This window comes from Gossypium arboreum, chromosome 10 (genome assembly GCF_025698485.1).
Source record: "Gossypium arboreum isolate Shixiya-1 chromosome 10, ASM2569848v2, whole genome shotgun sequence".
Taxonomy (NCBI): Eukaryota; Viridiplantae; Streptophyta; class Magnoliopsida; order Malvales; family Malvaceae; genus Gossypium; species Gossypium arboreum.
In genome coordinates this window covers 60,707,269-60,734,948 of record NC_069079.1, presented here as the reverse complement: position 1 = coordinate 60,734,948, position 27,680 = coordinate 60,707,269, and the positions used below count along the sequence as shown (strand labels likewise).

Genomic DNA, 27,680 nt, shown 5'->3' with positions numbered 1-27,680 from the left:
AAAATAATTAAATCATGTTAAAAATATGAACATGGTGAATTTATTTAATTTTATACTTAATTTTGTTTAATTTTGACTATTTTCGACAGATTCGCTCAAAGGTCGAAAATTGGCTCGGCTGACACTGCTGAAAGCACAAAACCAACTAGTGCTTTGGTAAATTTGCAAGCACTTTAATTTACAAAACATCATACAATATACCTTTAGGGATGTCACCTTACAGGTTGGTCTTTGGGAAAGCATGTTATCTACCCTTAGCGTTAGAGCACAAGGCTTACTAGGCTCTTCAACTACTCAACTTGGATCCTAAGCTTGCTAAAGAGAAACGGATGCTCCAACTCAATGAGCTAGAGGAACTCCGGCTATTCTCCTACAAAAATGCCAAATTACTCAAGGAGAGACTTAAGAAATGGCATGACAAGCACATTCAAGTTCGAAAATTTGAAGCAGGTCAGCAAGTTCTGTTATTTAATTCCAGACTAAAGTTCTTCCCAGGTAAGCTAAAACCACGTTGGTCCGGTCCATTTACGATTCATCATGTCTATTCATACAGAGTTGTCGAGCTCTAAGGTAAGGGGGTAATTTTTGAGTTAACGCTGAGCCCCTGAAACACTATTAGGGAGATAAGATTGAACGGAATGAAATTTCGTTCATTTTATCGGATGTTTAAAATTTTCCTATCTTCCTTTTTTAATAAATGATTTAGGGTATATTTCCGAGATTAGTATGTTTAAATAAATTCTGTCTAGGAGATTGGAACTTAAGCGGGACTGCTTGTGATCCTTCCAATCTTTCCTGGGAATTGATTTTAACATAATTTTCCTAAAAATTATTCTCTAAATAGAGATTTTAATCTTTGATTTTTCAAATAAAAAGGTCAATTTTGACCCGAGTTTTAAATTGTGACTCAATTTCAAATTTTCAATAAGTCTAGGGACTTAATTGAAGTATTTTTAAAATTTGGTTGCTCTTTTCGTGAATAATAAAAACTAGATGCCTCTTTTTGTAAATATTTTCAAAAGGCTTCTAGAATAAATTTTTAGTTTAAAAAAAGAAAAAATTGATAATTATTAATATATAATTATATCCGTTATAATATATATTAATTATTATCAATTTTAGGATTTTATTTGATAAGTTTTAATAAAGATAATAAGATGATAATCTTTAATATATAATTATATATATTATAATTTATATATTAATCTTTATCAATTTAGCATAAAATTAGGATTAATTTTATTTTATCTTTGTTTAAAATAAATTAAATAGCAATTAATAATTTAATATGCACATATCTAATTATTAATTTATGTTATCTCCATATAGGATTAGAACTTAGAATTTTTATTAATTAAATTGTTTTAAGAATTCTACTCTAATTCCTATTTCTCCCTCTATAAATACCACCCATCTTCCCATTCATCTATCACTTAAAACCCAAAGCACCAAAACACCAAAGTGCCGAAGCCCCTAGCAACAGCAGCACCAAGCAGTCGGCCAGCACATGCCCAGCTCCATCGCACGCACATCCCGAGCACACAACGCGCGCGTTGCCTCGAGCTGTCCCAGCCTCAGCTCGTGCCAGGCCTTCACCCCGCACGCGATACCTGCCCTCCGCACCATCCTGCGCGCGCCCAAGTCCTACCTACTGCCGAACGCCCATGTTGCTGATTGCTTCCAGTCCTGCTACACATCACTGCTTCCATACGCACCACGCCTGCACACCCTAGCTGCTTGTGCGACATTCTCCTTTCATCCACCCTAAGCTACAAACCCTCCGACCCTTCTATTAAATTGCCATTTTTTTCCTTCATTATTATTATTTTTTTTCTAGAGTTCTTATATTTTTACAAAAAAAGGTGGTTAAACATGCCTCGCAAGAGAACTCGTGCTTTTGCTCAAATTGATGAAACACAAAACAAGTTCTACTGTGAAGAAGCCAAAGTGAGATACGAAAGTATCTTCAAAAATCAACAGATGCATCCAGAAAAAGGCTTTACATTAAAGGAGAGCAACTACCAAGACTTTATGTCACGTATTCATCAAGTTACTGAAACCCTCAATTGGGAGTTGTTTTGTGAAAAGAGACCTAGAGTGGACAAGGAGCTAGTTCGTGAGTTCTATGCGAATTTAACTTCAAGCAAGATGACAGAAGTTCCAGTTCGCGGAATCAAGGTACCGATAAATTCAAATGCTATTAATGAGTTCTTTGAATTACCAGATTTCGAAAACGACGAATATTCCACATTAATGAGCAATATCAAGCCTGAAAATTTGCAAGAAATTCTCTAGGAACTGACAGTTCAGGGTTCTACATGGACTGTGTCAAAACAAGGAATCCACACTTGTCGAAGAGAATATTTGACGCCACTCACTAAGGTATGGTTTTACTTTATCCGATTCAGCCTTATGCCTAGCTCACATGAGAATACAATCTCATTAAAGCAAATGGTCTTATTGTACTCAATCCTAACTGGTAAGACCATTGATGTGGGGAAGATCATCTTAAGGGAGATACGGAATTGTGCCGTTAAACGCTCTGGTCCTGCTCATTTCCCCTTTACAACAACAATTCTATGCTTAAATTCTCGCAAATGTAAAGAAGACAGCGTATAGCCAAGGCACAATCACAGATTGGGACCTCTACCGAGTAGCTGGAGACTCAGTTCTATAGCAACGAGTTGAAGTAAGTGAGGAACTGGGGGACCCTGATGAAGAAGAAGATCCCACGATGCAATCATTTGAAGTCCCTGATAAGGTAGAATTAGTGGAGCCAGAAGCTAAACTTGATGCTGAAACTTCAATGTTTAGAGCTCAACCGCCTAGCCCAGACCTTCGAGATGAGCTATCAAAATTGATGGACTTAATGCAACATATGCAATGGCAGCAACAAGCCTACTAGAGATACTCAAAAATAAGGGATGACTCGATGAGCAGTGCTTTTAAGAAAATATACAATGACTCATTTATTTTTGTGCCTGAGTTTCCAGATTTCATATTTGAACCATGGAGTCCATTATCAAAGAAGGAGCGAAGGGATTCATGCAAAGGCGATAGTGATGGAGCAAAAGATGAGTCAAATTTGGAAGGGTCAGGAAATAAATAAAGGGGGGATCTTGACTTTATTTTATTTCTATTCTTAGGTCATTTTAGGATTAAGTTTAATTAGGAATCTTTTATTTTTTGCATAATAAAAAAAGAGAGGAAAATCACTAATAAAATATGAACAAGTCACAAAGTATAAAGTGTGACAATGGATATATACAAGTTTAGGATTGGATTTAGAAAGAGCTTGGTACTTAAGCAGTCAAATTGACTCACCTTTTCTTTTCTAAAATCCTACCAGGTGTATAGTATCTGTTCACTTTAAACAATGAGGACATTATTCATTTTAAGTTGGGGGGACAGAAAATTTGAATTATTTCTACACAGAATAAAATTTTTATTTTAATTATGATTAGGATATATTTTGTTCAAAACTTTGAATTTTGTTAAGTATGCTCAATTTGAGTATGAATAAAGTTCTATTATTTCAATAAATTATTATGTTAGTCTAATAATGACATGAATGTATTTTTAATAAAGCATGTAAATTCGTACTATAAAATTTTTAGTTCTTTAGGAAAGTTAGGTATGCATAAAAGTTTAAGTCTTTAGAATTGACTTAGTAGTTTCTTGAGGCAAAATCCCAGGGAGCATGGAACGTTGGAAATGATTTAGGCAACTATTGTTTGGACCGTTTGAGCCTTTCAAGCCCACCATGGTAAAATTTTATTCTTTGAAACCCAACTTTGAGACTATATGGCCTAATTTTATTTCGACCCTTACAATAATTAGCCATTACTTTTCGCTTAATGATCTTAAAATTGTCTCAAACACTAGACTTAGTAATATTCAAGATGTACTTCGAAAATAAGTTTAGGGGAGTTGAAAATAAGTATCAATTGCTTGAGAATTGTAGTACACAAAGTAAGTGCTCGTGTTAATTAAAATAAAAAAATAAAAAGAGAGCACATGTATTTGAAAAAGATGTACAAAAGAGCATATGAAAGTCACGTTGGTGTATCGAAGGTAAAAATTCTGAAGGTTCGATTGACACTGAGTCTAGGGTTTCTTAAACCAAAATTTATCCATCTTTCACCTACCCCTAGCCTAGCCACATTACAACCTTGATGAAGACCTACTGATTCAAAGTCCTCATGCTACCTACATTAGTGGAGAGAATTTGCTACGATCAACATATGAAGACATAAGTTAAGCTTAATGATTGCAGCTTAGTCTTGAATAAATGAATAAAAATCAAATTGGAAAGGGTTAACATGTCTTTGTTAGAAAAGCATTTAGTCTAAATTTTTCTATTATAATAAGTTGTTGAATTTAATTAGAACAATATGTATACTTAAGTAGCATAACTATCAGATTTCTTGTCTTTGAGCATAAGTATTTTAAACTCATAATTTTGGGAAAAATGTTGTTCTGAAGGAAATTTTCAAAGGTGTTTCCAAGAGATTCTTTTCAAAATTTGTGCATTACTCGGGACGAGCAATGAATTAAGTTTGGGGGTGTGGAAACACAAAAATTTATATACTTTTTCATACCCAATTTTACTTAAATTCATGCAAAATCCGATTAAATTCTTGTCGAAAAATAATCAAATCATGTTTAAAATATGAACATGGTGGATTTATTTAATTTTATACTTAATTTTGATTAATTTTGACTATTTTTGACAGATTCGCGCAAAGGTCAAAAATTGGCTCGGCTGACACTGCTAAAAGCACAAAACTGAGAAGCAATTTGAAGTATCGAGGCACTTTGATTTCCAACCTAAGACGGTCCAAAAATGTGTATTAATTCATAATTTAATTAATTTTAATTTATTTCCCATTTAATTTGGGTTAAATAAATTATTTTTAATTAATTATAGAGAAAGGGTCCAGTTGAACTGCACTGGTCGAGCCAAATTGAGTGAACCAAACCAGCCACTAAATGGGCAGCCCAGAACCGCCCATATGCTGACCCAAATCAGCATTTTATCTGATTAAATATGCTTGCAAAAATGCCCTCAAAAGACTCCTAAATTGTATTCAAACCCCACCTTAAATTATGGCTTTGTAGATTTGCCCCAAGCTTAAAATAGCAAAGTTGAAACTCTCAACTTTTCCATGTGTGTGGCCGGCCAAGGGAGGTCTCTTTGGCTGGTGGAATTTTCTATTTTTAGCAGCCACAATCAGCTATAAAAGCCACCCCTTGCTGATCATTCAAAGCATCACTCACTTCACATCATTCTCTCATTCCTTCTCTCACTTTTCTCTCATTTTTTCCATTCCATTCCCTCTTGTTCAAGTGTCAATTTCTTCTCTTGGGAAAGAGGCTTCTATCAGCCATTTTGGAGCAGCAATTAGGTGTTCATAAGCCACCTTGATAGCCAAGGCCAACGAAGAAGGGAGCAACTAGTCAAGCCACAGAGAAACACCGGATTTGCCTCTTGTTCCCTAACTCTTTAATTTTTGTTGTTGTTTTGACGAACATGTTTATGAATATTTATGCTATTGAAATGGTTATTTTAATCAATTTAGCCTAAATTATGTTTGTGTTGGGTTAATTATATTCTACCTGCTTGAATTGTTAAAATGATGTTTATGCTGTTATAGGCCTCAGTAAATTGCTTGGTTAAGTAAAATCATGCTTAAGTTATTCTTGCGTTACGACTGTGAGGTAACTAATAAATTAATTATTTAAACGGATTGAAATTGTAATTAATTGACACAGTACTTAATCAGTGCATGTTTGTAACACCCCAAACCCGAGACCGTTGCCAGTGTCGGACACGAGGGGTTAACAAGCCAAAACCACTTATGGCACCGACCAATTTGACATTCCCAATCAAGCTGGAAAACTGCATCGCTGTCACCTTAAAAAGCATATCTTGAGTTTCACAACTCGGAAACTGATTCCGTAAATTTTCCCTGAATTTAGACTCATATATCCATCCATGGATTTATTTCTAGAATTTTTGGTCGGCCCAATTAGTACAGTTTATTAGTTAAAGTCACCCATGTTACAGGGGTCAACTACACTGACCTTCACTGGTTACAACTTAAATATATCTCTGTACAGGGTTTCAATACTGATGGCGTTTGTTTCTAATGAAACTAGACAAAAAATGGAATCTGCACATATAAGGCATGACTTATAATTCATTCTGGATAATTTATGGTAAATTTTAAAAGTCGCGACAGGGGACCCAGAAACTGTTCTGGTCCTGTCTCACGAGAACTTTAATATCTCTTGGTATACTGTTCATATGATCGTTTCGTTACTTTCATATGAAAATAGACTCGTCAAGGTTCGATCGCATAATTTATTCACTATTTAACACCATTCCTAAAAATTTTGGTGATTTTTCACATCCACGTCACTGCAGCTGGCAGCATCTGTTTTTAAGGTAGGCTTTACCTATATTGTAGTTCCCATGGACCAACTATAGTCTAGTCATACTTAGGTCCACATATGATCATATTTAGCCATTCCAATGGCTGATCATGTGACCAACTCTCTCATTCCAAACCATAATCACATCATGAAACCAAATATAATTACAAACCACATATGGTCAAATTCCATACTCCACTTTTACGAACCATTTTCGCATGGCCGCACACATATACATCACAAGGTACTTAAAAACAACCGAGGGTAGTCCTATACATGCCATATCCAAAACTCAACTAAAGGAGTACCAAAAAGGGCTTTGATAGTGTGGTTGACCTCAACTTCTATGATCCCGAATCCGATCGCTAACGAGCAAAATCTATAAACAGAGAAACAAAGAAACGGAGTAAGCAATTTATGCTTAGTAAGTTTCGAGCCATAATATACACACAACCAAAGCATAGCATTCAAGTAGCTAAACAATAATTCATATGCACAATTTCTCAAAGACATGCTTACTTCACAATCCCAACTCTCATGTTCATACACAAATAACGGCTTAGTTAATGCCGATAGCTCATTTATCATTGGAGCAAATATTCATACGCACTTACTCATAGTGTGCAAAGCACACACAAAACATACCTTGTTGTTGGGAACTTCACAAGTGCATTAACTGAAAATTTTACAGCAAGCTTATAATTTTCAAATCACATACCTTCGAGTTTAACCGGATATAGCTACTCGTTCAAACGCCTTGGGACATAGCTCGTTATGGTAACCCGCACAAATGCCTTCGGACTTAACCGGATATCACAACTTCGCACAATTGCCTTGGGCTTAGCCGGATATCATAGCTCGTACCATTGCCTTGGGCTTAGCCCGGATATCACAACTCGCACAATTGCCTTGGGCTTAGCCCGATATCACTGGTCGCACATTCATACACATCTTTGTTTCAATTTCATAACAAACTTTTATGCACAATTTACTTAATCAAGAATATCATTTCGGCTCAATGGCCACATACAAGGGCACAATTTCGATTGCTTATTACTTCGTTCAATCGAATCAAAATCTAAGTTTCGATACTCGAAAACTTACCTCGGATGTTGTCGAACGATTCCGATGGCTATTCGACTACTTTTTCCTTCCCTTTATCGGATTTGGTCCCCCTTTGCTCTTGAGCTTAATTTAACAAATAATTTGATTCAATCATTTGAGTATCGAAAAGAGGAACTCAAGGCACTTAGCCCACATATATTCACTAGACATTAAAGTCACATAAGTACGGAATTCATGAATCGACTCAACACACAAAGCCTTCAACATGCTTACTCATGGCCGAACAACACAACCTCTTAGGCACTCATTCATGGCCGATTATGCATGTTGATGTTGAGGCCAATTACATGTTTAACACCACACATGAATGGCACACATTTTACTAGCTAATGCTTTACATATTGTAGCTCAATACTTATAATATAGCATCAAGCACTCATATGGCCGATTATACTTAGTCATACTTGCACCAAATCAACAATAAATTCCAAGATTTTCACATCATATGTGTACTAGGCCGAATGTACTTGCAATTTCACAAACATTCTTCAACATTTTCTTCTTTAAACAAACATATTTATCACTTACTTCATAACCAAAACATCATGTGCAAACATATATACACATATAGGTGCAAGGCCAATTCTCAAGGTGTTAACAACCATCCAAAACACAATTTTAACTATCATGCAAGAAGCATAAACCATGCTCATGAGCATACCATGGCCAAACACCTCACACACCATACCCTTTTAAATTTTTGGTCATGGTTAAACAAAGGATTCAATGTCTTACTCAAGAATGCTAAAAGAAATTTCAAGAGTAGTCAATCCATCATTGCATGCATCATCAACAAGCTTCACATTTAGCATGCAATGGATTTAACACAATATCAACCTTGGCCAAATACCATTTCCATGGCACAACAAGGACTTGAACCATGGCTAACATGAACATCAAGTTAGCAACTAAAACATGCATGAATCTCATGACACAACCTCAAACATACCTTAATCTTGATGCAAGTATAGCCAAATCTCCTTCTAGATCTCTTCTAAACCAAAAATGGAGCAAAAATCCCTCCTTCTTCCTTAGTTTTGGCTCAAAGAAAGGATGAACAAATTTCTTTCTTTCTTTCTCTACAACTCACGGCAATGGGGGGAAGATACCACACTCACACACTTTTTTTTTTTTTATTCTTTTCTTACCCATACACCTTTGTTTATTATTTCTCCCTAATGCACCAACAAAACATGTTTCATGACATGTTTAGCCCATCTTCTCTTGCCATGGCCGGCCACCACCTATAAAAAGGGGGAATTTGACATGCAAGTCCATTGTTTTGCATGCATGCTTTAATTAGTCATCACACATTTCCCTATCTTACTTTCAAAGCTCACTACTAAGTCCTTTCTAGTGAAATTCACCTTTATAACACTAAATCAATCATCAAAAATGTCACACACAAATTAACACATATCATAGGCATCAAAATAAATTTTAAATTATTTTTATGCCTCGGTTTTGTGGTCCCGAAACCACATTCTGACTAGGGTCGATTTTGGGCTGTCACAATGTTTATTCTTCTAAGGTAGCTGAAGGGTAAATTAGCAATGTATCTGGCGATATTATTACCTTGCATAACTTGCAAGATTTTTGTGATTAAATTGTTTCAAGGTAAGGATGCCTTGTTACTTCACAAAGTCTTTTATATGCTTATTAGATTTAATTAATCGTTTGAATTGACATAGGGATATGCAAGAGATTGGTTCAATTTAATGAGTATGTATGTGCAATAACATGTTTGCTTGCTAGAATCTGTTTAGTCGGTTGAATTGACATAGGGATATGTCAAGAGATGAATGGATTTTTGTATGTAAGTTTGTTCATAAGTTAGCAAATTACCGGGTTGCTGTGAATTTATTCGTAACAGTATAAACATGAGTTTAATAATTTTGAGTTCAAGAAATATAATTAATCCAACACAAGTATGTTACATTGATTAAATCTTATTTGAAATCGTGCATTGGAACTCCTTTTTTTATTTTTAATTATTTACTTAAGTTTTAAACAATTTTTGACCACCTTTTAAAACCAATTTATTTTTACCTCACTAAAGTGTTTTACAATTAATTTCATAAATAATTCTTTTTACAGTCCTTATAGGTATAATAACTCGACATTTACTTGTCACTTTATTACTTGTTGTGATTGTGTACACTTACACATTTTTCCATCGTTCCAATTACATGCAATATAATCTAAACATGTCTATTTCCAACTGGTCCTCTTTAAACTTAAGTGAGGTCAATTTCAAAATAATAAATAGAGTGAATAAACTGAATACTTAATTTCTGATCAGAAAATAACCAAATACATAAATGTCTGAAATATAAACACTAAATCATGATATCCTCAAACAAAGTAACACCCATGTGAGCAGTGTGCTCATGAAAGACCTTGGGTGGTAAACCTTTTGTGAGTGGATCCGTTATCATGGAGTGTGTCCCAATGTGCTCTATGGATATTTAACGATTTTGTACTCTTTCTTTTATAACTAGAAACTTTATGTCAATATGATTTGACTTAGATGAACTCCTGTTGTTATTGGAATATAGCACTGCTGACTTATTGTCACAAAATAATTTGAGTGGTCTTTCTACATTCTCCAAAATAAGCAGCCCTGTGACAAAGTTCCACAACCATATTCCATGGTTTGATGCCTCATAGCATGCTACAAACTCTGCTGCCATAGTGGAAAAAGCTACAAGTGCTTGTTTGACACTTTTCCAAGATATAGCTCCTCCGGCTAACAGGTAAATATAGCCTGATGTAGATTTCCTACTATCTTGGCATCCAGCGAAATCAGAATCAGAATACCTTACGACCTAGATCTGATCTCTTATAAGTAAGCATGTAATCTTTTATTCTCTGAAGATATCTCATAATCCTTTTGGCTGCTATCCAATAGTCTATACCAGGGTTACTTAAATATCTGCCTAACATACCAACAATGTACGTAATGTCCGGACGCATATATACTTGAACATACATTAAACTCCCAATAGCTGATGGATAGGGAATCTTTTGAATTTCCTAAATTTCAAGGTTACTTTTAGGGCATTGAGTAAGACTAAATTTGTCTCCTTTAGCGACAGGGGTGTCACCTAGTCTACAACTCTACATGTCAAACATTTTGAGTACTTTATTAATAGAGCTCTTTTGTGATAATCCAAGAATACCTCGAGATCGATCTTGATGTATCTAAATTACTAAAAAAAAGAGGCATCCCGAAGATCTTTCATCTCAAAATTCTTGGATAAAAGCCTCTTTGTTTCATGCAATAAGCCTATATCATTAGTGGAAAGCAAAATGTTATCAACATATAGAACCAAAAATATGTACTTACTCCCATTGAATATGTGATACACACAATCATCAATAATATTCATCTCAAAACCAAATGAAACAATTATTTGATGAAACTTGTGGTACCATAGACGGGAAGCTTGTTCAAGTCCATAGATGGATTTTGTCAATTTGCAAACCATACTCTTTGAGTCTTTTGACTCAAAATTTTACGGTTGCACCATGTAAATTGTTTCTTCAAAATCTCCATTAAGAAATGAAATCTTAACATCCATCTGATGTAACTCAAGATCAAAATGAGCAACAAGCACAATGATTATCCTGAAGGAGTCTTTCGATGAAACTGGAGAGAAAGTCTCTGTAAAATCAATACCTTCTTTCTGAGTATATCCTTTAGCTACAAGACGCGCCTTATACCTCTCCGCATTACCATTTGCATCCCTCTTGGTTTTAAATATCCATTTACAACCAATTGGTTTTGCACCTTCAAGTAATAGGACAAGTTCCCAAACTTTATTGTCTTGCATAGATTTATACTCATCTTTCATGGCATCAATCCATTTTTGAGAATTAGAACTTTTTATGGCTTGAAGAAAGTTGATTGGATCATCTTCCATCATTCCATTATCATCCTCATGTTCTTAGAGAAATATAATATAATCATCTGGAATAGCATTTCTCCTTTCTTTTGTGGACCTTCTTAATGGAACTTGTTCTTGAGGTTGTTGAGTTTGTTCTTCTGGAACAATTACCTAATTTTGAATGGGGAGTTGTTCAACATTGTCTTGTAGAGGTTCTGGATTCACTTCTTGATCAATGATAGGTATAAGAACCTGAACATCGTCAAAAGTGATAGTAGGAATTGAGTTAGAATCTAATTCCTTCTCAAAAGCAATGTCTCTAACCATATTTCTCCCCTCAAACTCAACATCCTCAAAAAATGTTGCAGTTCTTGTCTCAAAAATATTCCTTATTATGGGATCATAAAATTTATAGCCCCAAGATCGCTCAGAATAACCAATAAAGTAGTTGCTTACTGTTTTAGAGTCCAATTTCTTTTCATGTGGCCTATAAGGCCTTGCCTCAGTTGGATATCCCCTAATGTCAAAGTTCTTTAAACTAGGCTTTTTACCTGTCCGAAGCTCATGAGGTGTTTTTACAACTGCTTTATTAAGTACTCTGTTCAGAATGTAAGCTACTGTCTTTAATGTTTCTCCCCAGAGGGACTCAGGTAAGGTAGAATGAGCAATCATGCTCCTTACCATATCTTTAAGAGTTCTATTTCATCTTTCAGCTACACCATTCATACTAGGTGATCTTGGCATGGTGAACTATGGGACAATACCACATTCCTCTAAGAATTTCGCAAATGGTCCTGGACATTGCTCACCTGAGCCATCATATCTACCGTAGTACTCACCACCATGATCAGATCTGACGTTTTTAATCATTTTGTTAACTTGATTCTCAACTTCAACTTTATAAGTTTTGAACACGTCCAAAGACTAGCACTACAGCAAAACAGGTTTTTAATGGCGTTTGGATAAAAAACGCCGTTATAGATCGAGCACTAGCGACGATTTTGAAAAATGCCGCTATAGATCGAGCATTAGCGGCACTTTTCGAAAAATGCCACTATAGATCGAGTATTAGTGGCGCTTTTCAAAAAATACTGCTATAAGTCGACCATTAGCGGCGGTTTTTGAAAAATGCAGCAAAAAAAATTAAGCACAACGTCGTCGTTTTATGTTAGCTGTAGTGACATTAGCGGTGCTTTTTGAAAAACGCCGCTATAGATTAAGCATTAGCGGTGCTTTTTAAAAAATGCCGTTATAGGTCGACCATTAGCGGCGCTTTTTTAAAAAAGCTGCAAAAAAATTAAGCATAACACCGTCGTTTTATGTTGAGCTTTAGTGGCATTAGCGGCGCTTTTTGGAAAATGCCGCTATAGATCGAGCTTTAGTGTCGCTTTATCAAAAACACCGTAAAAATTATTTTATCTGTCTATTTATTATTTAACTTGTTTATTTATATTAATTGAAATACAATTTATTTTTAATTAAATACTTAAATTCTTCAAAAAAAAAGAATGAAACGTAGAAAAAATTTGAAAGTAAAAAGGGGTATATGACTAATTATTTTTAATTTATATATTAAATAATTTCTTATATAATAGTAAAAGAAATAGTATTAATTTTTAAAATATTGAATTAATTATCATTATAGTTTAGGGTTTATAGTTTAGGATGTATGGTTTAGGGTTTAAGTTTTAGGAGTTACCATTTTAAGGTTTATATATGGATTATGGGTTTAGGGATTATGGTTTATGGTTTAAAGGTTGGGGTTTAAGATTTAGGGGTTATATATTGGTTAAGGGTTAGGGTTTAGGGTTTAGGGTTTATGATTTATGTTTTATGATTTAAGGTTTATGGGGACAGGAGATAAGGGTTTAGGATTTATATTAATTAGTGATTTTTAATTTATATATTAATTAATTTCTTATATAATTGTAAAATATATAATTTTAATTTTAATATATTAAAATTATGATTATAGTTTAAATTATTTAAGAGATAATAGATAAATTTTATATATATTAAATGGTTTAAGATTAAAGGTTTACTTGAGATTTGTTAAATGATTAAATTTTATACAATCAATTAATGCTTTTATATTTAAAATATTTAATCTAAACCATTTCATATATATTTAAATATTAGATTTAAAAAATGATAAATAAAAAAAATAATGATTGATATGGATAGGTAACTATGTAGCTAGGGTTTAGGGTGGAGGTTTATAGTATAAGATTTAAGGTTTATGGTCTAGGATTTGGGGTTTGATGTTTGGGTTTTAGGATTTAATTTTTAGTGTTTAGGGGTAAATATGGTGAACTAATTAACTTGTGTATCTTGGATTTTTATAATATAAATCTAAATAAGATAAATATAAATTATTATTTTAAAAAATATATATCAAAATGGGTTAAATCTCAAAAGCATACATGAACAATGGTTTAGTGTGCAATTGTATACATGAACTTTAATTTAATCTAGTTCTTGTAAATTATTAACACAATTATTGATATAACATCATTTTATATTTATATATTACATACATAAATATTTATATTTATTCAATATAAAATATATTGATGTATTTATTTTTAAAATATGTATGATTAAATCAAAATTAAAGTTTCAACTATGCATTTAAACCACAATTAGAATTTCACGTCTACAATTACACATTAAACCGAAATTCATATATAATTTGAGATATATCTCTATCAAAATTTAGGTGTATACATATAATTAAATGCCATTTATATAAAAATTTAAACAACTAATCCGGACTATACTTAAAAGAATAATGCTTGTATTCTTTGTGTCATTTTGTATTTTTTTAATTCATCGATTCCATTTTATTTCTATTAAAGTTTCCTTTTGTATTTTATATGTTAATTTAAAAATTACAAAAATCTTTAAAATAAAATTTAAAATTTAAAATAAAAATAAAAAACTTAAAATTTTAATATTTAATATTTTAGTCCATATTTTCAGTCAAAAATTCAATATTCAAAATTTAAAAAATCCAAAAATGATAATCTCAGCACAAAAATTTTAAAAGAAAAAAAGTAAAAAATATGTTAAAAAATCAAAATTTAGCAATAGTGGCGTTTTTGGGTAAAAAGCCACAAAAAGTTGAGCTACAGTGGCGTTTTTCATAAAAACGCAGTAAAAAGTTGAGCTATAGTGGCGTTACCAAAAACGCCACAAAAAACCACTATTTTTTATACCAAAAACGGGAAATCAAAATCCCGCTCACAACCAAAAAATAATTTTTGGTTACCCGCTCGTTACTCCCTCTTCTTCTCATCTTCTTCTCATCTCATTTTACTCTCAAAATTTGCCCCTAAATTTCCCATTTCCAGCATCACCAAGTCAATACACCTACACCAATCACACTTCTTTTTCCTTTTCATTTCATTGCACTAATTCACCCACCATAGCTACTCCTTTTCATTTTTTCACTGAATTCACTTTCTCACTCTTCGATTTAGAGCTTTCAATCAAAATTACGTAAATAAAAAGCCAAATTTTGTATCCCTAATTTAAAGAAAAATTTTAATTATTTACTTTAAAAAAAAATATAGCCTCCGCCATCGAATCTTGTTTGTGATTCATTGAATGTATACTATTTCTATATACTCACATTCTTTGATTACAAGCTCTAGGGTTTTCTTTTTTTAAAAATTGTTCACTGTTTTTTTTTTAAATTTTGTTTGATTGAAATTTCAATTTATTTTATGATATTCATCTTGGTTTAGTTTTTAGGGTTTTTCTGCGATTTTGTTTTTCTAATTGTTGTGGTTCGATTAATGAAGTATAATTGAGATGTAAAATCGTGGAGTTTAGAGGATTCAATTTTGAAATTTTTTTTTTTAGTTTAGAGTGGCTTTTACTGTGTAAGATAGAGCATTTTTCGTTTGATGAAGCTGGGTGTTGTTGATTAGTTGAATAATGAAGCAATATTGTGGAATTTCATTGAATTATTGTTTTTTTCTTGGATTGCTATGTGACTGAATTTTAGATTGGGTTTGATTGAAGTAAGGAAAGTTAAGTTGAATGCAATTGTATATGTTATCTCTGGCTTACTCAAAAAAAAATGAGAAATAGAAAAGCAATGTTGATTAGGAAAAATTAAAATGAGAATACTGCTATTACTGATTGCCATGTACAAGATGTCACTGGCAGCTGAAATCAAAGTTAGTTTCATTAGTTAAATAATGTTTGTCCTTCTAGATCTTATTTTGGTGAGATAGATATTTAGTGATATGATATGAGATAAATTTTGTATTAGTACCTTCTTCCTTGTTTGATCAAGGCTGTTTTGTAGCTTTATTTCTGTAATTTCCTATATGGGACTTGTTTACCTTGCAGCCATTTTCCTTTACAGATCAATCATCTGCAGGTAAAAAAAAAGCCTCTGCAATCATAAAAAACACTCAGTTTTGAACTAATTTTTTGAACCCTGAATTCATTTTATACAACAATGACAAGGGAGTTGTGGAAATAGATGTATCAAACTATGTGGTTGGAGAAGAAGAAGCAATTTGGTTACTTAAATTGGTTCTTCCTTACTTGAACGAGTTCTTATTAAAGCTGAGGGCACTTTTTTCTGGTGATCCTTCAACAACAATGAAGGTAAATTTTCCTTCTTTTTTTGCTACCATTTTTTATATTGAGGAACAAGATGGAAAAATGACAGAAGTTGACCATCAATTGGAACAATTTGCAGATGGCAGTGCTGCTGTTTGTTTTGGCCAGGTGTGGTAGCTTTATAACAATTTGGAAAATGGCTAAACTAGGTAAGTTTTTTTTTAAACACCCTCAACTCTGATAATTTTTTTTTTCTTAGGGTGAAAATCTTGCTGTCCTTTTACAATGTTAACTGTGAGTCTTGGTTGTGTGCTTAAACTCAGGTTTCTTTGGCGTTTTCATTGTTCCAAAACTTTGCACTTCTTATTCTCACCAATTAAGTGCATACGGTAAATCCCTCCTATCTCTATTGATATATATATTAATTACAAAAGGAGGGCAGAACCCTAGCAGCAATGCGACTAGCGCGACTCGAACTCAGATAATACCTTAGGCGATGTTACCATTGGGGTTCATCTCTATTGATATCTTTTAAGATAAAAGAATAGAAACATTTTAAGGGTGATAGTTTTCAAAAGAGTAGGAAGTTTCTTTTACAGGGTGAATAATTTTATAAGAATTTAAAATCAATCCATATCGATTCCAGAGTCAATCAGTTCAAAGTTATTTTTCTAACCGATATCTTAATCGATTCTCGATTCAATTGATCTAATTGATCGATTCAATCAGATTCGGACAACATTGTTTACGAAAATAAATTTTAATTTAATTAGTAACGTTACTTTGAGCATATTTAAATACGTAGAAATTATATAAAAAATTACCTGAGAAGTTGATATTAAATTGTGGACGGGTTTACTTTGGAGTCGCAAAGAGATTGTAGACGAGGACTTGTGGACTCTGACAATCTGTTTGCTATTAACGATACTAATAGGTATAATGCTGTTGTTAGAAACTGCTCGATCATTCGAAGCATCACTGATTTCTGTAGGCGTGCATGGGACATTCTTTTCTGCCATGTTCCTCGCGAAGCAAACAAAGGTACTGATTTTATGTTCAAGCAATTTCAAGTATCTATCTCAATTTGCAAACTTTCGAAAATCCTCCTACTGGGTTACACCATTTGCTTCTTGAAGACTAGCCAAGTGTTTCTTGTATTAGACAATACGGTATTTTACCTTAAATACCATATGTTATCATTTTTGATCAGTTTGTAATTTTTTTTTTTTTGACTATCCATTTATTAGTATTACATGTTTTTAATTAATCTGAATTTTTTTTCTTTTTGATATAATACAATTTTAAACTTATACACTCATTCACATATATTCTACACTACCACCACACAGGTGAATTTATGGATTGAACCCCCTGAACATGACTCGTGTAAATTCTCTTCAACCAATAGACCTATTTTTAGAGTTGTTAGGACTAAATGTTATCATATTTGTGTGAAAATATTACTTTAATATATATTAGATATATTAAATTAGGTTACACTCTATTTATAAGAAATTAGAATTTATAAAGTGTTAGAATTAAGTGACCCAAATTCTTATTTAAATAAAATACGATGGAAAATAAAATAAAAGTAAAATCCATATAGAACTAGACTTCTTTTATTTTATTTTAGAATAAGGTTTTAAACCTTATTAAACTCCATCTATTTTATATTGATTAGGATAAGGTGTTTCAATCCTACTAGAATATGGCTTTGCAAGCCTATAAATAGACATAGTCTATTCCTCTTGTATTTGAGTAAAAAATTTTCGACATAGTGAATTTTCTTCTCCTCCGCCGTGGTTTTTTTCGAAAGGGTTTCCACGTAAAATTTATGTGTTCTTTATTTTATTTATTTTATTCTATTTTATTTTTCACAAATTGGTATCGAGCTTAGGGTTATTCATCTCGATCACGGTAATGGCGTCTTTGAAGTATGAAATTTATTGTTGGATCGCAACACAGATTTGCGTTGTGGCAAATTAAGATGCAAGCGATTCTTGCAGATGGATCTAGAGGATGCCCTGCTAGGATAGATAAGATGCCTTCGACATTAATGAGATGAAGAGAAGAAGCGTAAGGATCGAAATGCATTAACACAATTACATCGCATTTGTCCAACGAAATTTTGCAGGATGTGATGAAAGAGAAAGCTGTCATTGCATTATGGAAGAGGCTAGAACAAATATGTATGTCGAAAACTCTAACAAGCAAGTTGCATATGAAGCGGCGTCTTTATGCTCATCGTTTGGAGGAAGGTGCGTCGTACACGAACACTTAAGTGTTTAAAGAAATTCTCTCAAACTTGGAGGCCATGGAGGTTCAAGATGATAAGGAAGATCTAGGGTTGATTCTACTTTGTTCGTTGCCCGTCTTATTCAACCTTTAGAGACACGATTTTATATAGCCGCGAGTCTCTCACGGTTGATGAGGTTTATGATTCTTTAACCTCGTATGATAAGATGAAGCATCTTGTGGTTAAACCCAACTCTCGTGGAGAGGGTCTCATTGTTCGTGGGAGACAAGACCGGAATGTTGATGATGATCGTGGTAGAACACGAGAACGGAATCCTCGTGGTAAATCTAAGGGTAGATCGAAATCTTCAAACAGAGGTAAAACTTGCAACTTCGCAAGAAGAAAGGGCACATTAAATCTGAGTGCTATAAGCTACAAAATAAGATTAAAAGGAGGCTGCGAATCAAAAGGAAAACAACGGAAAATTCTGTGAAGTGATGTTGTAGAAGACTACAGCGATGGTGAACTTCTAGTTGCTTCATCAATGATTCTAAAGTGCGCGAGTGGATACTTGATTCAGTTGCACCTTCCACATGAGTCCCAATCGGGATTGGTTTACAACTTATGAAACGATGTCTCAAGGTGTTGTTTTGATGGGAAATAATGCTTCATGTAAAATCGCGGTGTTGGAACAATTAAAGTTAAGATGTTTGATGGAGTTGTCGAACACTTAGTGACGTGCGGCATGTTCCGAATTGAAAAGAAATTTAATTTCGTTGAGTACTCTTGATTCAAAAGGGTACAAATACACACGGTGAAAGTGGGGTTTTAAAGATTTCAAAGGGTCCTTGTTGTGATGAAAGGGCAAAGAAAGATTGCCAAGTTATATGTTTTGAGGGTTCTATCATATCTGGTGATGCAATTGTCGCTTCCTCTTCCTTGTCGATGATGATATTACTAAACTTTGGCATATCGCCTAGGGCATATGAGTGAGAATGGCATGGCGTAATTAAGCAAAGAGGACTTCTTAATGGGCAAGGAATTTGCAAACTGAATTTCGTGAGCACCGTGTTTTGGGAAGCAAAGAGAGTTCGATTCACTAGAGGAATCCATAACACGAAGGAAACGTTGGAGTATATCCATTCGATCGTGGGGTCGTCCGAGTGCCTTCGAGAGGTGGAGCTAATTATATGCTAACCTTTATTGATGATTTTTCCGAAAAGTTTGGGCGTTCTTCCCAAGCGAAAGCGATGTGTTTTCCACATTTAAGTCTTGGAAAATTATGATTGAAAAACAGACGGAAAGCAGATAAAATACCTCCGCATGCACAATGGCTTAGAGTTCATTACGATGAGTTTAATAGATTGTGCAAGTCGAAGGGATCATGAGACACTTGACGATTCGTCATACTCCACAAAGAAAGCGGCGTTGCGAGCGAATGAACGAACGATCATGGAGAAGGTTCGATGTATGTTGTCAAATGCCAACTTACCAAGTCATTTTGGGCGAGCGACCTCTCTGCATGTTTTTGATCAACCGATCTCCATCCGTTGCCATTGAGAAAAAGACTCCACAAGAGGTATGGTCCGTAATCCCGCTAATTATTCGATTTAAAGATTTTTGGGTGTCTGCGTATGCTCATGTTGATAATGGAAAATTGGAACCAAGATCCATTAAATGCGTTTTCTTGGTTATAAAGCTAGTGTAAAAGGCTATAAGTTATGGTGTCTGAAAATAGAAAAGTTGTGATTAGCGAGATGTTGTTTTTGATGAAGCGCTATGCTACCTAACTTATCTCTTAAAGACTCTTCCAATAAAGAAAACCAAAAGCGGTGGAGCATCGATTAATACTGAATCAACTCCTCAAGCCGGTACAAAATTGAGAATAGAGTTGTTTCTTCACCGCAATACTCTATCGCCAAAAACAGGACAAGAAGAGAAATTAAACCTCCAAAGAAGTATGCCGAGGTTGATCTAGTTGCTTATGCTTTAAATGTGGCTGAAGATATAGATGCGAATCAAGAGCCATTTAATTATTCGAGGCGATTAATGTGAAGACTCGAAAAGTGGATGTTTGCTATGCAAGAGGAGATGGAATCACTCCACAAAAAGCGAACATGGGATCTTGTAAAACTTCCTAAAGGTAAAAAGGCATTCGTTGTAAATGGGTGTTTAAAAGAAAGAAGGGACTCGGAGTTGAAGAACCGGATATAAAGCAAGGCTTGTTGCAAAGGGTTACTGATCAAATTCCGAGTGGACTTCATGATGTGTTCTCTCCGGTTGTTAAGCATAGTTCGATTCGAGCTTTGCTTGGTATTGTGGCCATGCATGATTTGGAGCTTGAGCGGTTAGATGTAAAACGCATTTTGCATGGAGAACTTGAGGAAGATATTTACATGCAACAACCAGAGGGTTTTATAGTCTCAGAAAAAGAGGACTATGTTTGCTTGCTGAAAAAGTCCCTTTACGGTTTGAAACAGTCACCAAGACAGTGGTACAAGAGGTTTGATTCCTTTATGACTTCTCATGATTTCAAAAGAAGTAGTTTTGACAGTTGTGTCTACTTTAAGAAAAATAATGATGGTTCTTTTGTGTATCTACTCCTTTATGTTGATGACATGTTGATAGCGAGAAAAGATAAAGAGAGATAAGAAAGGTTAAAGCCCAACTAAGTGAAGAATTTGAGATGAAAGATTTAGGACCAGCAAAGAAGATACTTGGTATGGAGATTCTCAGAGATAGAAAAGCAAGTAAATTGTACCTAAGTCAGAAAGGGTACATTGAGAAAGTTCTTTGCAGGTTCAATATGCAGAGTGCTAAGCCTGTTAGTACTCCTTTAGCAGCCCATTTCAGACTTTCATCGGCCTTATCTCCTCAATCAGATAATGAGATTGAGTACATGTCACATGTTCCATACTCTAGTGCAAGAGGATCTCTCATGTATGGTATGGTTTGTTCACGCCCGATTTATCATATGCAATCAAGGCAGATTAGCGAGATACATGGCGAATCTGGTAAAGAACAGGAAAGCGATTCAAATGGATTTTAAGATACTTACGAGGCACTACTAATGTTTGCTTACAGTTTGGAAGAACTAAAGATGGAGTTATAGGGTATGTTGATGCTGATTTCTTGGAGACCTTGATAGAAGAAGATCTCTCAAAGTTACGTCTTTACAATCGGAGGTTGTGCAATTAGTTGGAAAGCCACTTTGCAAACTACGATCGCTTTGTCTACCAATGGTTTGAGTACATGGCGATTATCGAGGCTTGTAAAGAAGCTATTTGGTTGAAGGGACTATTTAGTGAACTCAATGAAGACCTTCAAATCAGCACGAGATTTTGTGACGGTCAGTGCCATCTTTCTTACAAAAGATCAAATGTTTCATGAGAGAACAAAACACATTGATATTCGGTATCATTTTGTTCGTGATATTATTGCTCGTGGTGATATTGTTGTGAGCAAAATTAGCACTCATGAAAATCCTGCAGATATGATGACTAAGTCACTTCCTATAACCAAGTTTGAGCATTGCTTAGACTTGGTTGGTGTTCATTGTTGAAGTTAAACCCTTAAGGGGTTTTTGGAAGAGGTGAAGAACTTGTTTATTGAAAGTTCGCGATGAAGAACTTGTTCATTGAGAATTTGTGTCAAGGTGGAGATTGTTAGAATTAAGTGACCCAAATTCTTATTTAAATAAAATACGATGGAAAATAAAATAAAAGTAAAATCCATATAGAACTAGACTTCTTTTATTTTATTTTAGAATAAGGTTTTAAACCTTATTAAACTCCATCTATTTTATATTGATTAGGATAAGGTGTTTCAATCCTACTAGAATATGGCTTTGCAAGCCTATAAATAGACATAGTCTATTCCTCTTGTATTTGAGTAAAAATTTTTCGACATAGTGAATTTTCTTCTCCTCTCGCCTGTGGTTTTTTTCCGAAAGGGTTTCACGTAAAATTTATGTGTTCTTTATTTTTATTTATTTTATTCTATTTTATTTTTCACATAAAGAATAGCTACTCCTTTGATAATTACAATTTTATGCATTTATTTTGTGATATCTAAATGTAGCTAAATTAATTGTATATGGTAAAAGCACGCCAATACACCCTATATAGTTAAGAAGGCTAACGAACAACTAACGAGCTTTTCCTAGATTAGGTTGCAATTATAATTTTATGCGCTTTGAGACAGAAATATAATATAGATTTGAATGAACTTGAGTGAATAGTTGACTAAAAGTATATAATCTCTTTATGAGTCTTCTGTTTTTCATGTCTCATCCTTCAAATATGCAACTTTGTTGGAACTTGTTCTTGTTCATTTTTGAAGTCTCATGAAGTGTAGGTTTCTTTTGTAAAAATGTTGAAAACAGCTATTTTGACATGTAAAATAGCATTTAAGCTTATCTTGTGTGGAATCTTATAGTTCTATATATTCCTGGGAAATAGGGGAAATGTTTAGGTTTGATGGGGTGGAAAGGATGTAACACCCCTATCCCATAACCGTCACAGAAATAGGACGAGGCGTTACCGAAAACTAGGAATCCGATCAGGGCCGTAAAATTTTGAACTTTTTTTTGAATAAAGATCATTCATTTACTAAATTGCTAGACGCAAACAAAGTTCGAATTTAACACTTATACAAGTAAGTTCCATAAGATACCGTAATCACATGACTTCTACACGAAGGTCAAAGTATCATTCTACTTATTGTCTATCCTATACATGCCATAAGATAATCCAATCTTATGGCTGCCGTAATGGTAGATAGTGTGACGAAGTACTGACGATCCCCGAGCTGGTAGTCAGAATCCACAACCTACAGACCAAAACATGAACGAACAGAGTAAGCTTTCGTAAGCTTAGTAAGTTTTAAGCAAAACAATAATTTTGTTGAATCAATGACGTTTTTCACATATACTTAATCTAGGTAAAATCTCATTTGACCCAATATACCTAGCCAAAATTTCACATAATTTAATTCACCTTTCTTTAGCCTTGAGTTTTAAGTCACAAAGTGTTTTCATTCAATATCCTTGGTCATTCATTTCAACTGTTCGATGAAAATAATCTAGAGCTTCATCTCGAACCATAATATCAATAAACGCATTACTTAGCTATCACATATATATACTTTGAATAATAATGACCTAGACGATTGAATATTTCCAAAGCACATTCTTCATCAACTGGAGTTCGATTCACATGGTAAGCACATTCTTCACCAATTTTACAACTTTCAATAATCTCATCCACTTGTTCATAATCACCTCCATATTTTCAAGTATTTCACCTGATAAGTACTAAATTACCGTATTGGCACATAAAGAACCGAACATATTCCTTATCTTGTATTGGCACATCTAGTGAACACAACCCATACTCAAATCATAAGGCCTTTAAGAATATACATTAATACATAAGAATATTTCATCACATACTTCATTATACAAGCATACCATTACCAATTAGATCATTCTCATATTTGGAGTTATAATATTAATCACATATGCATACCTCCTTGATACTAATAATTCACTTCGAAATCAATCCACCAATGAGTAAGTAATACGTACCTGAACATCTTAAATACATAATACTTATTTGATGGTAACTTACTGCGGATACTCAATATCAAAGTCTTACTTAAATCCTAGCATTTAACCTTCGGGTCTTTAAAACCCGGATACAGTACGAACTCGAAGCCTACGGACATTAAATCAGGATAATATTCTCGCATAAAGCCTGCGGGATCTTAACCCAGATATAGTACTGGCACAAATGCCCTTCGGGACTTATCACATTTATACACTTTCACATCCATCACATTAGCCATTCGGCCTTATCACATATATGCATGTTCACATTCATCTCATAAAATCCTAAATCAAAATATAAATTTTCATGTATTCACATCACAATTATCCAAATATACTTCACATACCACATATACTTTCACGTATACACTTTGTCTTGGCTGAATCTACATCTATCATTTTCCAATGAATAATTCAATTTCATGCCATACTATCATTTCATATTCGAATACTTATAAACTTACAATTTCACAAATTTTAATATCAAAGATCCATCTAACACTCATATATCATTTTACAATATCGCAATTTAGAATTCACGTATGGGTTTAATCAATAGCTTATGAGCAACTAAAACAAGTTTTATCCATGTTTACAACATAACCACAAATTCTCTACAAGCTGTTTTTCCTGAGCAACAGTCGTTAAATTATTTGTCACTGGGGTTACGAAATTCCAAATTATGTGCCGTTAATTTTCCATGAAAGTAGACTCGTATATTCTGTATCCAAAAAATTTTCAGAATTTTTGGTTTGGCCAATCAATACCAGATTTTTCTTAAATTTTTCCCTGTTTCACTGTTTGACTAATCTGACCACTCTTCACTACGAATCAAATTTCTCATTTTACAGAATTCAAAATGTGTTCTATTTGATTTCATTTGAAACTAGACTCATTAAGGAGTCTAAGCATATAAATTTTATCTTATAACCATTTTTGTAGAAATTATAATTATTTTCTAAAAACAGAACAGGATTTTGAGTCATTCCGACATCTGTCTCACACAACTTTAAATATCTCTTTATAGGAAATTTCTTTGCTCAGACGGTCTCTTTTACAAGAAACTAGACTAACTTTGATTACATATTTTATTCAGCCTATAATTCCACACCAACAATTTATGGTGATTTTCTAAAACCACGTTCTGCTTGCTATCCTAAGCAAATTATTACAATTTGCTCTTAAATTTCAAGTCCAAACACTTATGAACTTACCATTTGAGTTTAAAACATATCATGGCCACATCATATCTTATTAAATCAACTCATTATGTCCTATTATGATTGAATTTACTCAACATTTAATCACTTAAAACTTACCTCGGAAGTGGTCGACGACTAGATATCCACGGCTATTCGCTTACTTTCTCTTTTCCCTATCCGACTTTGATCCTCTTTGCTCTTAAGCTTAATTAAAACAAATGAATTTGTTTCATTACTTATTCAACATTACTTCTTTAATAGTCACAGTTGATAATCGATAACTTCAGTGCATAATGTGTTTATGAAATATACCATGACTAACTTTTATGTTTATTTCACTAATACCCAATTCACATGCACAAACAAGAATTCACATTACTTGCCATTATAAATGGAACCTAGATAGCCAATTACCATGGCCGAACATACAGCCACTTATATAAATAACACAAAGTGATACAAATTTATTTTTACCATTACAAATCAACCTAAAATAGCCATATCTAATAATCAAATACCTATAGCATTGCATATTTCTCACATAGCAAGTACAACTAAATTCATTATTAATATATATATATATATCTAAACACTTAACTACAAGATTTAATCACCATTATCAAATCATAAAACAGCTTATAATCATCATCTATATTTACTTCACATAAACCGAAATATCCATTATATCATCTTTAATACACTTAGCATTTTACCCATTTAATCAAGCCAAATCTCAAGACCATTCCATCACACAAATTATACCATAAATCATACTTACAATTTAAGTTAATACATGACTGAAAATCACCATCATTAACATCGTTATCAAACCAAAACCAAAACACATCTATCATCCGTATACCAAGCTTACCAAAACAAACTACTATGAGTTTCAAGCTTATTGACCGAATCTCAAACCTCAAAATTCTAAGTTTAATCTATGGGATAAGTAGAGTTTGAACTAATCATCTCAAACATGCATAGATTTTCAAGAATCATTCAATACATACCTCATTCTAGCTATCTTCTAAGCCAAAAATCAAAGCAACCAAACTTTCTTCTCCCTTTTCTACTCACGGCAATGGAGAAGAAGAAAAGACCCAACTTTGTTTTTTTTTCTCACCCTTTTAATTGTTTAATTCCTCTTATAATTTATGACATATAATAACTTTATTTATTATAAAACTATTTGATATTATTTAACTAAAATATAACATACAAAATGCCAAATGTGTCATTCATGCCCATCATTGCCGTCCACTACCAAGAAAAAAGGAATGTTTGACATGCAAGTCCCTCATGCTTCAAACCATGCAATTTTTAGCCACTACCAATTAACCTATGACATTTTCAAGATTTTCCACATAAGCCCCTTTTTATTTATTTCACATCCAAATGACAAAATAAAATCATGAAATTTTCACACATACTTATTCATAAACAATAAGCATAAAATATAACAATTAATTATTTTTGTGACTCGATTTTGTGGTCCTGAAACCACTTTCCGACTAGGGTCAAATTAGGGGTGTCACAAAGGATGGTTAAAGTAGAGAAGAAATGCACTGCAATAATTGCTATTTTGTACACTACAATAATTACAAATTGCTTATGGGAAATAGGTTTTCATCCATTCTCTAGTTGGACATTTTTTTGCTTCTTTGTTGATGTAACTTGTCTGTGATTTCAACTCATGAAGCCAAATATATAAACGTTTTTATTCTCTATTTGGTTTTCTGTTTGGTTCTCTTGTAAAATGAATATAAATGTTGAAAGAATTGTCAATTTCTTTGAACTTTTTGCTTGTGTGTGTTCCTTGAGCAGCAATTCAGACGAGGTTACAAATGGCAATGGAGGTTAGAGATAGTCTCGAGATAGCTCACGCTACGGAGGACTTCTTTAAGTTATATGCAGGCATTGCAATACTTTGGCTTCATCTAAGCTTGAACCAGCCCTCTGTTGTATATTTTTTCTTCTTCTTTTCTGATCTTTTTCCTTTGATTAATGAGAGGTGATGATGATTTGGCATTCTTTTCTGACTAGGATGAATTTTGTTTTAGAAATAGTAATACTTTGTGAGTGGTGTTTTTTTTATGTATTAAATTACATATTGAATAAATGTTTATGTATTAAATTTAAATTCATTAATTTTTATATTTAGTTTTAAAGTTAAAATTTTTTATAGAAAATTTGATTTAATTAATATTTTTTATTTATCCTTAAAAGTATATAGTTTAAAATTCAAATTTCAAAAATAAAACATAATATAATATTTATCATAGAAATAAATATTATTTAATTAAAATATACTTTTCAAAGGTCATATTTTTTAGCAGCGTTTGTGGGAAAAGCGCCGCTAAAGGTCATGTTCTTTAGCGGCGTTTGTGGGAAAAGCGCAGCTAAAGATCATGTTCTATAGCGGCGTTTTTTTACATAAACACCGCAAAATGTTAGCGGCGTTATCTTTAGCGGCGTCTTTTGCGGCGCTTTTACAAGCGCCGCAAATAGTTTTAGCAGCACTTATAAGCACTGCTATAGGCCCAAAAAGAATGCCGCTAAAACCTGGTTTGCTGTAGTGTGAGATTTTTCATGAATGAGAT

The 27,680-nt window shown here is 33.4% G+C and overlaps 1 protein-coding gene across 1 annotated transcript; it reads left to right on the top strand.

Moving 5' to 3' along the window:
- Window positions 1–15,580: 15,580 nt before the first annotated feature.
- On the top strand, window positions 15,581–17,168 carry LOC128282065 (reticulon-like protein B21). Its single transcript, XM_053020275.1, has 6 exons — window positions 15,581–15,640; window positions 15,816–15,846; window positions 15,952–16,079; window positions 16,174–16,243; window positions 16,358–16,423; window positions 16,969–17,168. The coding sequence occupies exons 1-6, from the start codon at window positions 15,581–15,583 to the stop codon at window positions 17,166–17,168; spliced, it is 555 nt and encodes a 184-aa protein (XP_052876235.1).
- The last annotated feature ends 10,512 nt before the right edge of the window (window positions 17,169–27,680 follow it).

Bases quoted from the DNA above. Each gene is read 5' to 3' on its own strand.
- LOC128282065 (XM_053020275.1), top strand. From the start codon at position 15,581: ATGAGAATACTGCTATTACTGATTGCCATGTACAAGATGTCACTGGCA. The intron at 15,847-15,951 runs GTAAAAAAAAAG...TTGTGGAAATAG, and splicing joins TACAGATCAATCATCTGCAG to ATGTATCAAACTATGTGGTT. The intron at 16,080-16,173 runs GTAAATTTTCCT...AACAATTTGCAG, and splicing joins ATCCTTCAACAACAATGAAG to ATGGCAGTGCTGCTGTTTGT.